This window comes from Pelodiscus sinensis, chromosome 2, assembly GCF_049634645.1.
Source record: "Pelodiscus sinensis isolate JC-2024 chromosome 2, ASM4963464v1, whole genome shotgun sequence".
NCBI classification, from domain to species: domain Eukaryota; kingdom Metazoa; phylum Chordata; order Testudines; family Trionychidae; genus Pelodiscus; species Pelodiscus sinensis.
The window spans coordinates 185,233,901-185,249,875 of NC_134712.1; the positions used below are offsets into that span (position 1 = coordinate 185,233,901).

Below are 15,975 nucleotides of genomic sequence, written 5' to 3' on the forward strand. Positions count from 1 at the left end.
TACAATGGAAATGAAACATTTATCCAGTAAAAATGATTGCAGTGGTTATTTAAATTTCTTCTTGTCACACATAAATGCTTATTGTCAAATTAGTGAGGACTGGAGGGTAACAAGCAAAAACAAAACAAATAGTGATCGCTGCTCATAATATGTGTATGCTTAGATGAGAAGATAGAACAGCAAACCTATAATATTGCAACTCTGCATTCCTATCATCTTAATAAGCTAACATGCCTCAGAAATGTGTATGTTATTTTAGTAAAGAAGTAATAGGAACACTTACCTGGTACACCAGGTGGAGTTTTTAGATATTTGCCATTAAAATGTTGAATTACTACTTCACATTTTTCTGTAGACTCCATTCTGGAAAAGAAAATGGGGAAGAGGAAGCAATTATTATTAGAGTGTTATAAAAATGTGCAGTCAGCAAAGGAAGCACCTGACATAGATGTTGAGAGAAATCTCAAAAGCTGCTCTTGGCTGAATTCTGCAGAGATGCAGGCAAAATAGTTCATTACAATATAGTGTTCGCTAGCAAGGAGAACTTGCCATTAGTAAACATTGCAGCTCTTTTCCTCGCTGCATTCAAGCGGGAACCGTGGCGGTGAACAGTTTGCTTTTGAGTTTTAGGGCGCATCCCAAACAAGGACATGTCGAGCGCTTCTCGCAAAAACTCAGGACCTCATTCCAAATTTCTGATACCTCCAAATGCCCTGAAGGATGTGCAAGTGATATAAGATCTAAGATGCATCTGAAGGGGAATAAAATTACAATAATTCAGGATTATAAAGTGGGTACAAACCATATAAAAAACAGTAAAAAATAGTTATCAATGGTTTGCTGCCAAATGGGGAGGAAGAATCTACTGGGTCTGTTATGTATCTGGCACTATTCAATATTTTTATTAGTGACTTGGATAATGGGTTGGGGAACATGCTTACAAAATCTGCAAATGGCATTAAGCTGGGATGGGTTGCAAGTAATTCGGGGAACAGAATTGAAATTCAAAATGATCTGGATAAATTGTAGAAGTGATCTAAAATCAACAAGAAAAAAATTTAAAAAATTGAATGCATGATTACAAAATGAGAACTAAGTGGCTATGCCACAGTATAGCAGAAAAGGATTTTGAGGTTATAGTGGCTCACAAATTGAATCTAAGCCAACAATTGCAGGCAGTTGGAGGGTGGGGGGACGGTAATATTGTGAGGTGTCCTAACAGGAACGTTGTGTCTCAGACACAGAAGGTAACTGTTCCATTCTCCTCAGCACTGCTGAGAACTCAATTGGAACACTGTGTCGAGTTTTAGGAACCTCACTTTAGGAAGGATGTGGTCAAAGGGAAGAGAGTCCAAATGAAAGCAACAAAAATCATACAAGGTTTAGAAAACCTGACCTATGAGAAAAGGTTAAAAAAGTTGGACATGTTCATTCATGAGAAAAGAAGACCAAATAGGAACTGATAAAAGTTTTCCAATATATTAAGGGCTGTTAAAAAGAATGGTGATCAATTGTTGTCAATATTTACTGAAGGTAGAACAAGCAACAATTGCCATAAGGGAGATTTAGTTTAGATACAGGGAGAAACTTTCTAACAATAAAGACACTTAAACACTGGAATAGACTTTAAAGGGAAGTTGTGGAACCAGCCTCACTGGAAGAAGAGGAGGACAGATAACCTGCTGTCAGGGATAAACTAGGTATACAGGGAGTGGTGCCTCCGGATGGAGGCCTTGACTTGAGAACCTTTCATTAAGAACGTTTCTATGATTCAATGATGATTATACAGAGTAAAGTAATATTGCAAAATTGAGTATAAAACAAAACCAACAGCTATTTGCAGTTGTATATTTCATGAGTCCAATCCCTGGACAGAGACAGACATTACTATATGTGACCTTGTCCTGGTGAAATGACTGATCATTCACCTGATATAATTATGAATCATAGTTCTAAGATGCCCATGACTCTACAGCAATAATAATAAACATGCCTCTATAGGAATGGAATGATTATATAATGGTATGATCGAAATCCTAAACCAAGAAGCCATTACACAGGACCTAAACTGACCACTCAGCAGGCTAACTGATCCTGAGAATAGTTGCCCAATTTTTACAATACGAATTAAAATGCTTGTGGGGAGGGCGCCTAGAGGGAAGCAGGGATGATGACTCATAACTAAACAGCAAAGACACTACAGATATTACATTGTGGATTTTTCCCCCCAGGAGAGCTGTCTTCAAAGATTATATTCAATACACATATTTAAATATTACTTCATTCTGAAAACTCAAGGTCCTTTTCTAAATGACTTCCTATACTACTCCTACCACAGAGTAGATAAGGGGGAAAGGATGACGTTCTGCAGAGCGTAAATATTCTCTAGAGCCTCAACCCAGCGCTTGGGTATGAGTTTGCCAAGACTTAGGAAAAAGAAACTGAGCAAGAGAATGAAATGATTAATAATCCAAGCAAGCAATACAATATATTTTGTTAGTTTGTTTTCGGTGAAACCATTAAAGCTGCCCCTTCTGAGGTCTTTTGCAGCTCAGTTTTTAAGGCCCTATCGTGTGGAATGGGCTCTTTCCAGAAGCACAAAGACAGCAACTTAAATTGTTCACTTTCGCTTCATTCAGGTTGAACTAAGTGAATGTCTGCAGCAAGCCTTTAGAGACTCTTGTCTCTGAAAGTATAAATGCAAGAAAAGTCTGTTTTCTGTAGCTGCAGGCGCTTAGTGTCAAACCATGTTATGTTGCACCACACAGCAGTGACAATTTCATTTGAATACATGGGGCACGTTTTAACAAGCCAAAGCAGCCCCAGCAAAGAATGCAATAGAGGAGCTGCCAAGTGAAAGAGCCTCCGTGCACTCCATGCATTTTATGTGGGCAGGGAATAAAAGTGAAGCCCATGGTGCTCTGGGATAAAAGGGCCATCTCCTGAATAGCTGTCTTAGAAAGAATGCACCCATTTTCTTCTCAAGTTTCACAATTAACGGCTCTCAAATGCCAGCACTCGCTATCTGTAATCTGGCACACGCTTCACTTGAAACTGACACTAGCATTATCAACTTGGCCTGAAAAGGCAGCATAATAGACAAAGACGTCTTTACATGTCCCATTCATATGTGCTGCTGAATAACGACAACTGTGTGTATTATTCCTCCATGCTACCTGAATCCCTTGAGTTGTTCAGAATGGCTGTGTGGGGCAGGGAGACCTTCCCTCCAGAAGTGTTAATTAGACCTCTAGCCATCTAGTAACACTTGAGACATCTTTGTCATGTCTCCCACCTATAGCACAGAGGCATGAATTATAATTTTCAGATGTACATATGTAATATGTGGTGAAGAATCAATGTTATATTCGGTTTAGGAAACACATTTTTCCCATCTCTTCTGTGTGAGGTACTTAAGACTATAAAAAAACTGGAAAATAGATATGGCGGTAATATTATAACTATTTCGTTATGAGATCATATTTTCAATTGCTTACACTTTTGTCAAACTGTCACTATTTGGGCTGAAATATTTCATGACAGGCAGCAGGCAGGTTTTTTTTTTTTTTAAGGGAAAATTTCAGCCAAACCAGTTTAGCTATTTCTGAGAACAAGATTAGGGGAAAATGCATTTTTTTATTTATTTTTTTGCCCACACTAAAAAAAAAATCTGCCTTTATTTGCATTGGGAAGATGTAGCATCCCCATGCCTTGGAGCAAGGGCTTGACATTTGACAAACAGTGCTTCCTCTGTCCTTGTGAAAACCTGCCCAAATCTGGCCAAGTTATAAGTATTTAGAAATCACATTACATATATGCTTCTTAGAAGACAGCAGCTAAATTTCTCCAAGATTCTGCTTGGATCAAGCATGGTGCAGCATGGGGCTAAGCCAGGGCTGGGCAAAATATGGCCCGGGGCCCAGATCCAGCCCGCCAAGCCACCAGATCCAGCCCACAGACCACCCTGCCAGGACCCTCAGGCATGCAGCTGCATGGTTTAAAGCACAATCCATAGGCTCTCTGCTCTGCAGGGAGGGAGAAGCTTCATGCGATCTCCCCACCCCCAGCCCAATCCTCGGCTTCGACTGGCCAGAGAAAACTGGCCCACAGGAATTGAGCCCAGCCAATCTCTCAGCTCTTATCGGCTAGAAACAACCAGCCAACAGGAGCTGAGAGATTGGCCTGGGGGATCAGAGTAGCACAACTCTTTCCCCTCCCAAGCTACATGGAGGATGCATCCTGTGATTTCAAGCAGGGCTGCAGCAGACAGGGAGCCAGCCTGACTAGGGCTGCTGCAGGGCTGTTGTGACCTAGGACTAGGGGTGCTGCAGGGCTGTTGGCTTAGGTAAGCGCCTCCCAGTCAGAACCTGCCTCTGGCACCCTTGCACCCCAACTCCCTCCCCCAGGTCACCATCCAAACGCTCTGCACACCCCTGCCCCAGGTCACAACACCCTCCCAGACCCTGTACCCCCTCTAACACTCCACGCCAGAATCCTCTCCTGCACCCAAACACCCTCCCATACCCTGAACCCCATTCTCCTGCCCCAAGTCACCACCCACATGCTCTGCAGTTTGCACCCCCTTTTCCCCTTCTCCCAGGTCACAGCTTCCTCCCAGACTTTGCACTCCCTCCTAAAGCCCCTCCCCCAGGCCAGAATCCTCTCTTGAATCCATAACCCCTCCTTAACCATACACTCCAATCCCCTGACCCAGGTCACAACCCCCTCCTTTGCCCAAACTCCCTCTCAGATCTCAAATCTCAGCCACCCCAGCTCCTTACCCTGAATGCCCTTCTGTGCCTAACCTCCATCCTACACCCTGCACTCCCTCCACAGAAAAGTGCAGCCCTTGACCACTTTCCAAAATCTTGGAGTGGCCCCTCACCAAAAAATATCTCCCACCCCTGGGCTAAGCAGGACTTTCCCTGCAATTGTAGTTTTGGGCAGCAGGCTTAGTCAGGGCTTTCTCCTGTGCTCTCAACGACACCACCCCCCATACTCCCATCCTTCCTGCTATGTTGAAGCACCAGGGCGGAAGACATTTTGTGATTTGAATGCATAAAGGACAAGAACTGGATCTGGGAGCCGCAAGGGAATAGACTGAGTGAAGATTGAAATCTTAGGGCATGTTTACACTATGGAAAAGATCCACCCTCTGGAGGTCGATTTTCTAGCTTCAATTTAGCAGGGCTAGTATAGAGCCACAATTCAAATGCTGAGGGCAGCCCCTACTGGTGCCCTGTATTTTTCATTCTGTGAGGAGTGAGGGAAGCTGATGGGAGTATGTGCTCCCATTAGCCTCTCACAGTGTAGACACTGCAGTGGCTCAGCTTAAGGAAAGCTGAATCCAGCTATGCAAATTGTGTAGCTGGATGGCATACCTTAAGTTGACCTACCTGGTCTACAGTAGACCAGGCCTTAGACTGATGAGGAGAGTGGGAAAAGGGAAAATAGGAATGGGAGAAAGGGGATGGCGGAGACTGTGCTGGTGGAACTGTGAAGAGAATGAAACCAAATGAGGAGACCCAGGGAGATGGAGTGGCTGGCCAAGGAGATAGGGTCTGAGAAGTAGTGGGTGGGGAAAGATGGTAAAAGGAGATCAGACATATTTGAGTAGAAGTAAGGACTGGTTGGGTAAAGGAACCCAACCTAGTTCCAAAGACTATATAGGGAGGAGCCTGGGAAAGAAAATTGGGACTGGGAGCCATTAGGACTGAATGAGTCAACAGTCCTGTGGAGAAAATGTGACACCATGTAATTGAAAGCTATATCATAACGTGTAAGCAAAAGGGAGAAATTCTGGCAATTCTTAACATCTAAGTGCTACATTTTGCAAGTATAATATTGTTCTCTTAACATAGTTTTGGTATATGTATTTATATATTAACGGCAACATACGTGTGTGTGTGTGTGTTCTATTGCAGTGCATTTTTCTGCACTGAACATTGTTATTTAAATAAGAATAGTGCTAAAATGAATTCTGAATTTTCAAAGGAAGAATTTACACATACAAATGTTTTAAGGATGCATAAATTGACTGTAAATTGAGTGCAAATGGTTTTTGCAATTGATACATTTATTGCTATGCGTAAGTTTTGCATCTACAAGTCACTTCTGTTGACAAAGTTGAAGATGGAAAAATGGAGTCCTCTGAAAAATTACCCCTTACTCTTAGGGATTGATTTACTTTAATATAGAAACCTGGAATATTTAGAATTAATGCTCGATCCTATAGTTCCTCATAGTATGAGAACCTGCAGTACCATATATCAGAATTCACCCTTTGGCTTTAAGAATACGGTTAGTTAGTGCAAGGACAACCATTGGCAGCCTAGAGTTCCTAAACTGAGTATTAAGGGCACATTTTCAAAACTGACTACTTCAGCTCTCCTACCATTTATTCCTATGCATAAAAAACACAAGATATACAAAAATATGCAAGACAGACAAAGATTGAAAAAAAAATTATTTATGCACGCAAAACAAATAATTACAAATGCAAGTGAGAGAGCGGTTTGTAATGGTACACTTACATTTTGAATACTTCATGCAGATGTGATCACCTCATCTCAAAAGAAAGTACAGACAACCCCGACTTACGACTGCCTGACTTACGACCCTCCGCATTTACAACCATTTTTTTATGCAAGATAGCTTCTAACCCCCCCCCAATTTACATCCGCAGCTTGCATTTATGACGTGTATGACGCACACTCCACGCATCATCCCAAAACAGGAAACATACAAGTCAGTCAGACTCACCAGTCTACAGTTAATGCTTGAACTGCGCATGTCTCCACCACATTGGTCTTCACTTTTTAGTTATTTTTGTGCATTATTTGAACTATTTAGTTTAGTTTAGTTTCCCTCCATTTCTGTAGTCAATTTTGGTATTTTTAGGGTATGAAATGGGTGTCCAGGAACAGAACCACCTTTTATTACATTGCGCCTATGGGAAAGAAGAGTTCAACTTACGATGGGTTGACTTATGACAGTTCTCCAGGAACCAATTTGGTCATACGTGTGGGGGTCACCTGTATCTTGGCATTGGAAAAAGCCAAAAAAGGGGCAACAAAGATGGTTAGGCATATGGAAATGGACAAGCTGGGAATGGGCAACAAGGGATGGATCCCTTAATGATTACCTGTTCTGTTCATTCTCTCTGTGGCACCTAGCATTGGCCACTGGCAAAAGACAGGATACTGTGGCTCCCCTTGGCTGCAAAGGACAAAACTGAGCCAATAGGAACTGTGAGGATCTGTGACCGTGGTGCTGGTTAATAAACAAACCGGGGCAGCCAGTTAATGTGTTTCTGAGAGTGATTCCGCGGAACACTTTCAGAAACACTGGGCTAGACGGACCTTTGTTCTGACCCAGTATAGCGTTCTTATGACAACTCTATGTGATTGGTAAAAGGAGTTAAGCCTTAAATGGAATTATGAGGACAACATGACCATGTTAATTTAGTGAAGTACGCCCCCAGCTCCCTCCCCAAATCCTTCAGGATCTAGAAATTCAGAGAAAGTTCTGGAATTCAGAAAATAAACCAATGTCTGGTTTAATATTGTAAACTCTTTTCTCATCCCACATTGCATTAGTTGCTCTTATGGTTCTCCAGAAGGAAATTACAGATTTCCAATTCTGCACACATACGTAGGAACTATACTAATTGGGACCATAATTCCATGTTTGAATTTATATGTGCTTATGTTTGTAAGCTGCATTGTAGAACCCCAAGTTTGAAATTTTAGCTCCAAATGTCCTCTCTTTTAACATGAATATGTTAAATGGTCAGTGATAGTATAGCAAAATTATTCTGGGATGTGAAGGGTTAAGAATGTAGTAAAAGAGTATGTCTAAGAGATGATCCTAACATGCGCAATATTTTATTTAATAAACTGAAACAGCTCATTGATGCATTTTGATCTATTCATTAATTCATAACTAGCGGCAAAAAATGTTTACTATTCCTGGAAATAGTTTTGCTGGCCTCCCAATGCATTACTAGCCTTGGCAGGTGGTGAGATATTGAAACCTGATTCCTACCATTCTGATTTACCAGCTTGTTTTAATTCCCTTGAAATTTTGATACCCTCTCAGCAGTTACCATGGGCAGAAATAACATTTGAGATTCTCACATAACATACTGTACAAGAGTCTGAGTCTACACATGGGGCTGTGTGTGTGGGCAAAAAGACCCACCCACATGAAGCTCAACAAAGGATTGAAGTCAGAATCATTCATTCAAGAAATGCCCTCATAGTTATATAAGAAATAAAGTGGAAAACAAGCTGACAATCTGAGAGATGTTAAAAATTAAGACCTAAATAATATTACAATTTGTCATGTAAAGAGAGGGATGTAAAATACCTTTGAAACATGGGTAATAACTTTCTAATAAATGAAATTTGTTTCTGATTCAGTTAGTTCACAAGATATCACTTTCAAACTCTATTTTAATAGTGCACATTTGGTACTAGTCCATAGTTTAATGGAACAATGTCCCAGGCCCTAGACCAATGTAATGTTCATTCCCTTCAACAATTCTCAAGGTACTAGTGTGCATATTGTAAATATCATTGTTGGATAAGAACTAGTTTGGAGAAAATAAGACCCCACAAAAGCCATAGGCCAAATCCTTTTAAAATTCTTAAAGTTTTGGGTAATTATTTTAAAAACTTTTCATTTGTCTCTGTACCTCTTGATTCTTATCAAGACCTGAAATTGAGGCGCTCAAATACTAAACAGATAGCAATAATTACTACATTCCTGGACCAGCAGGAGAGTGTTTAAAATACCAAAAAGAGGCTACTCTTGTCAAATGTCCAGCCCAAATATGCAAACTCAAGATGTTTGGACAAAGTTCATATAAAGACTCAGAATTCTGTATACTTAATCCGAGAGAATCTCACCACCCAACCATTTGAGGTTTATTCTTCCCTAGCAAACAAAAAATTACTCTATTTTAAAAATATATATTATTTCCCTCTATAGAGCATAGTGGTTCTGCAGTAGTCATTATAAGTTGTTATAAATAATGAGGATCATTCATAATAGTAGTGCAAATAAATGTAAGGAAACCCTTCTGGAAACAAAATCCACTGTACTTACTCATTTGCCAATTAATAATATGTCAAGTAAAAGTTAAAGCACGTAAACATACATTAGAAAGAGCAACATGCTGATGAAGTGGCTATTATATAGCAAAATATTTGATATCTGATGATTAGATTTGATATCTAATAATGGGGATAAGTGTAAATTGTGAGAGAACTACACCCCGTATTTTTAAATTCCAATTGAATATTGGGAGATTTTATGGAATTAAAGGGTCACCTTAATGTATATTTAAATTATGGTTCCCTTCTGTGAGTAATTACTATATGGTGATCTTAATGTGTTTTGCAAACATTAATCAAGTAATCCCTGTGATACCACTATGTGGTAGGGAAACAAATTATTCTATAAATAAGGAAAGTACAGGAAAGAGGTTAAATGACTTGCCCAAGGACACAAAAGGAATTTGGCTCTGCACCAGGGTTAGCAATCCAGACCTCAGAGTTCCCAGGCATGTATCTCAGACCACATTTAGTTTTTATGCTTTCAGATGAGGATAGGGGTTTTGTTCAGTGGGAGCATGAGAGTAAGTGGGCTAAGCATACAGCTGTGTATTTTGCATAGTCATCAAACAGCAGCAATTAGAGCTGACCTAGTCCTGTGCAAGATAATTTATTACAACACATTTTCTAGTACTCCCCCTCCCAAGCCCTTCTACTAGCCTCCATTCTTGGAGTTTACATTACTTTATGAGAGAAACTATTACACAGTCTATGATACCCTTCTGTCAAACACTAACAATGCACAATAGATCTGGGTTGTTAGTCTAAGAGCTGGCTAGCAGCGGTGTGTCAGTATCTCCCTACTTCCCATACCTGTGTGTATGTGTGGGGCAGGAGGAGGGGAAGAGAGGCAGGATGCTTTCTCTTTCATCATTAAGGAATCCTGTGGGATGGAAGTAAGGGAAAAAGGCTCTCCTTGTCCCCTACAGTCATATGTGAGAACTGCCACTCCTGAGGACTTCATAAGGTCAGACTAGAGTCCAGGGGGGAGGGAAGAGAGAGTGAGAGAGACTGTGTGCATGGGTACATGCACAATGCGATGCATGATCCCCCTCCCCTCCCCACCTGCCCCCCGCACAAAGACAATACAGGTACGTGCTTAGGGTATGGGAGAGACTCTGAAGATGTCAAGGTGTTCCTGGCAGTGCAATGGGAAGGGTGGAGAGTGACTAAGTGACAATCTGAGCTCTCAAACAAGTCACCTGTTCCCTTCCAAACCCACCCAATGGACCCTTCATGGTTTCATTAGCTGTACCTGTGGAACTATTTTGCCTCCTTTTCATTCTTTTTTACTCCTTCGGCTCCTGTTTGCCCCCATGAGGAACTGAAATCTATTGCATGTAAATTGTGCAGCTTCTCAGCATTCTCCAGGCTTTCCTCCATGCTCAGTAATTTTATTACTTCCTATCAGAGTACAATACTCATTGGATAAGTTCATAAATTTGCTTTCTTAAAGCAAATTCTGTGAAGCCATTCCTCCCTATGGCTAACTCAGCTAGCTTGTGTTCCCTTGTGCTAAACACCCTCTCTATTGGTAAGAGGTAGACCTACGATGGCTTCACCATTTGACTGGAATCTGAACTTATCACACATCAGCACACACAAATCCATGTGCAGCACACTAGTGAGATGCTATAAGAGACCCACCCCGCGATATTTGAGAAAGAAAACCGAGAGCTTGATTCTCATCTCATTGTGCCAGAATAAATCAGGAGCAGGCCTATTTCCCCTAAAGTCAGTGTAATTTAGTATAAATGACACAGGAACCGATGTGACCTATTATGATGCTGCCCATGTTCCATGCTTTTCTTAGTCCATGAAGTAAACTTCAGACATCAAGTCAAAAGGGATTTCCAAAGATTAAATGTAAAGTGTAATGAAGGCAATAATTTTAATAAAACCCCAATCATATGCAAATCAATTAAAACATAGTTAAAAGCATGCAAAAAAGTAAAACCAACCCCCCAAATCCCAAGCATCTAGTCACCAAAGGGGGAAAAATGTGGCTCTCTTAATGTTCCTCTTTGCTCTCAGGTGTGGGAGAAACATAATTGTGAAGTTCTTAACTTTGGTCATCCTCTGTGAACAGCATCATAACATTATTTTAAGACAGTTTATATTGGACAAATTCTCTCATGTTACTGGAAAAGAGAAATGGATAGATGAACACACAGTTATTTCTAGACAGAGCTCAGCTGATTTATGCTACTGTCTTCTCACTTGCCGGTTCTCTATTATACTGGCACCTGCTAGTATTGCAATGGTTGACTGTCAGCATTTCCATCATAAATTTCTGGTTTTGGAGGTTTATGACTTTGCTGTAAAATGTTGCTTGGGGCTGAATCTTACAAGGTCATTTTAAGTTACGAGAGAGCAAACACAATAAAAAAATGTTAGTGGCTTCTAACACTTTTTTGTATTTACCATTTAAAAACATCTTAGAAAAAGGCTCAGTATGCAGCATAATTTATAGTGTAGAACAGAACATTTAACTACGGCATTCATAACAAAACCCCCAGGAGCATTCCTATTATTTCTGTTATAAAAGAACCCGTCTACATGACTACGTCTGAAGATCCACTACTTTTCAACAAAAATATCCAAGGAGTTTTTTACTAGATGATTTTAGGAGGCCAATTTTTGTCTCGTTGATTTAATGATGAGTTTTAATATTGTTATCAATGGGATCAGGATTTGGCACTGTAACACAATTGATGTATCTTTCTCTTTGAAGCATGCCACCATGCCTCAATTTCTCCTCTTTATATGTTGCTCGAGTAATCACCAACCACTGATGTTTCAGATTAAATTCTCCCTTGCAAGGGTCTTATTTGTAATTAATTTAAAACAAAAGTTATGCAACACATCACCCTTGTATCTGGATACCTCAGATCCAGACACCTTGGCTACGTCTACACTGGCCCCAAATTCCGGAAAAGTCATGCAAAGCAGGTAAGTCAGAATAGGGAAATCCGCGGGGGATTTAAATATCCCCCGCGGATTTAAATAAACATGTCCGCCGCTTTTTTTCCGGCTTGGGGAAAAGCCGGAAAAAAGCATCCAGACTGGTGCGATCCTCCGGAATAAAGCCCTTTTCCGGCGGATCTCTTATTCCTACTTGAAAGTAGGAATAAAAGATCCTCCGGAAAAAAAGCGGCGGACATGTTTATTTAAATCCGCGGGGGATATTTAAATCCCCCGCGGATTTCCCTATTCTGACTTACCTGCTTTGCATGACTTTTCCGGAATTTGGGGCCAGTGTAGACGTAGCCCCTTGGATCAGGTTCTCTCACCAGTTTTATTCTTGAGTTCCTGCTCTAGCTCTCACTACACAGGGAGTTCCACTTGTCCTATTCCCTCCAGAAATCCAATCACAGCCCACAGTTCTTCCTCGGCAATGTATCTTTCTTCAGGCTGCAGTAGAGAGTCCCACAGTAGGCATCTCCTAGTCCCTGCTTTTCCTCCAACTCAGCCTAAAGCATGTAAGTAGTTCCCAGGTAGAATTTTTTTTCTTGAAAGGGCTGTATTTCCATGACAGATGCATGCAAAGAACTTGTGCCATGTTACACTCCCAGAGCACCTGTGTGTTACAATTAAATAAAGTGACTAAATTTTTAAAGAGTAATACTTTTATGATTAATGACTCCAGTATCCTCAACTCACCTAACACCATTGTCAACCTTCCAACCACACTCTTAGCCCCGCAGAAGAATCTGTCCTATCTCAGAGATTCTGCCCCACCATCCTCACACATATGATTCAGTTTTGTGGTGACCTCAAAGTCTATTTTCACCACCTCACGCTGAAGGAATATTTCCAGCACACCACTGAACATCGCACTGACTCTCGGGATCTCCCATGCCAACCCCACAAGAGGAAGGCCTCTCTGTGGACCCCTCCTGATGGTCATTTGCACTTCCACAAACATGCACAGGCTGATAGTGTGAACAAACAACATGTGACACAACCTCACCTATGCAGAACACAACACTATCCACAGCCTCAAAAACAATTCTAACATTATAATCAAAGAGGCTGTCAAAAGAGGTGCTGTCTTACAGCAGTATTATCCAGTTGTGTTGGCTCTCTCCTCAGACCCTATGCTACCAGCACTCCTAGCTAACTTCAAGATACCACTGACTTCCTGAAGAAACTATGGAACATCAGTAATCTCCCTGAAAACACCATCCTGGCCACTATGGATGGAAAAGTTCTTTAGACCAACATTCCACATGATGACGGATTAGCAGCTATCAGGAACACTGTCCTCGATGATGCCACAGCACACCTGGTGACTGAGCTGTGTGACTTTGTCCTCACCCACAACTATTTCCAATTTGAGGACAATTTATACACTCAAGTCAGCTGCACAGCTATGGGCACCCACATGGCCCCGAAATATGCCAACACATTTATTGGCTGACCTCAAACAATGTTTCCTCGGCTCTCGTACCCTAGAACCCTTACTCTACTTACGCTACACTGATGACATCTTCATTATATGGACTCACAGGAAGGAGAGCCTTGAAGAATTCCACAAGGATTTCAACTCAGGATGTTAAGAGGAGGGTAATCCACTGATCATGTAGTTGATAGCTGTACACTTCCAGCCCACTCAAATAGCCTCATTAGTATCGGCACTACAATTGACACATACTTTTTTCCCCATCTACCTTCTTTTTTCTGTTAAAAATGGAGGGTCCCCCCTTTTCACACCAATCTGCTCATCTGAGGAAGTAGGTTTTGCCCATAAAAGCTCAAGATACTATCTATCTATCTATGCATTGTTTTTTAAAATTACAGACTAACACAGCTATGCCTCTAAGACTTTATTAAACCCAGTTATACTTTTGACTTTCAAAGCATCCCATCACAATGAGTTTGACCGATTGATTGTGTGTTGTGTGAAATATTCCATTTTGTTTGTTTTAAACCTACTGTGTATTAATTTCATCAGCTGATGAAATTCTGATGAAAACACCTAGTTCTGGTGTTCTGTAAAGGGATAAATAACACTTCCCTGTTCACTTTCTACATACCACTCAAGATGTTATGACCTCAATCAAATGCCCCTTAAGTCCCTCCTTTTCTAAGCTGAACAGTCCCAGACTTTTTAATCTCTCCCCATATGGAAACTTTTAATACCCTGAAACATTTTTATTGTCCTTTTCTGCACCTTTTCCACTTCTAATATACCTTTGTTTAAGATGACGGAACCAGAACTGCACACAGTATTCAAAGTGTGAACGCACCATGGAGAGAGAGAGAGAGAGAGAGAGAGATACATGCATACTAGATATAGATAGAGAGAGAGAGAGAGAGAGAGAGAGAGAGCGCTGCCATTATAATATTTAGTTTTATTATCTATTCCTTTCCTATTCACTATAGGCAATAAGAAACAATATTAACAGCATATTGGATAGCGATCTAAATGTATCTGGGGAATTTTCACTCTCTTCTAAGGCATCAAATTACTGTCCGCTGCCAGAGGCAAAATACTGGATCTGATAGACCATTCTTCTGATTCATCTGATTCAATATAGGAAACATTTTGTTCCTATAATTCACATAAGCATTCAAAATAATATCTGACTTTTTCAAATAATTGTATGGTTTCATTTCAACTGCCTTCAATTAAGTGTCTCAAAGACAGAAGTTGCGTTCCTTGGTTAAGAGGAGCATCCTCACGCTAACTTGATCCCTATTTCCCTCCTCAACTAACACCCTCTATTTGCTTCTAGTGTTTCACTCCTAACTGCTCTTTCTCCAATACCTCTCTGTGTATCTTTAAATATGCCTACCACCATTGAGCAACAAGGCACCTTCTTGACTCTATGTCCTTCCACCGTAATGATCATAACCCCATCCCTTATGGCCTTCCTGAGAGGTAGCTCTCCGGACTTCAACTTGCGTAGTCTCTCTCTTCAGAGAGTTAAATAAGTATGGCCACAGATACATCAACTTTATTTCATTCCACAGCCTGCCCATTCATTTCAGGATGCAGTCCAACATTTCACTCCATGTTTTAAACCACACCTCATGTACTAGCTTCACCCTACTCTCATGGATCTTCCCTCTCAGCTTCCCTTGCTACTCTCACCAGCTGCATTGCTAACACAAAGCATTCAAAACTCAGGGTGCTGTCCCCAAAAGAACATGAAATTGGCTTAAAATCATGATTTTCAAAATACATAATGCATTTATTTTCCCCTGTTTTTGAGTGTTTAGGTGTCTTTAATGGAGGCAAAGGTGAGGGACCATATAAATGCAACTGATATCCCATCATTGCCTTACAGTCACCCATATCTACTGTGTGTCCTCATACTATAGATGTATTAGCCTTTACCCCCACATGCTTCTAGGCAACCATAAAGTGCTTATCTCTATACAGTGACACATTCTGTAAAAAGAAACTAAATAGAAGAGAAATGTGTCATTAAAGATTGGACTGTAAATTCTAATGCCCAAGGGCAAAGTGAAGATTCAGCATGCAATTGTGGCTATGAGAAAATCTGCCTTCATTCAAGTCAATGGAAATTTCCTCATGGATTTCAATGGAGCCAGGATTTCACTCTTCCTGTTTTTGTGTGCTGAAACACATGGCCTTCATGTTGCATTATCATGTAGATTTTTAAAAAATTAACAGTTAAATACATTTCCATGAAAAAGCCAGCTTTTACAATTCAATGTGTATCAGCCAGTAATACTGAGCTGCATGTAGTGAGTTCTAAAAAGGCAAGTTAACTTTGTTAACACAGAGGGTGAGTAAAGAATGGTGTCATCTTTCACCCTCACCGGTATATCTTTTACTATTTGAATTCAGACAATATTACCTTAACATTTCCTTTCATGTGAT

At 40.7% G+C, this 15,975-nt stretch overlaps 1 protein-coding gene across 9 annotated transcripts in view; it reads right to left on the reverse strand.

Moving 5' to 3' along the window:
• RBMS3 (RNA binding motif single stranded interacting protein 3) overlaps positions 1–15,975 on the reverse strand; it is a 995,810-nt gene that overhangs the window by 178,557 nt on the left and 801,278 nt on the right. For all 9 annotated transcript variants that reach the window (XM_075921983.1, XM_075921980.1, XM_075921982.1 and 6 more), the window contains one exon: positions 284–363. In XM_075921983.1, coding sequence (XP_075778098.1) covers positions 284–363 — 80 coding nt within the window. The remainder of the gene's footprint in view (positions 1–283; positions 364–15,975) is intronic.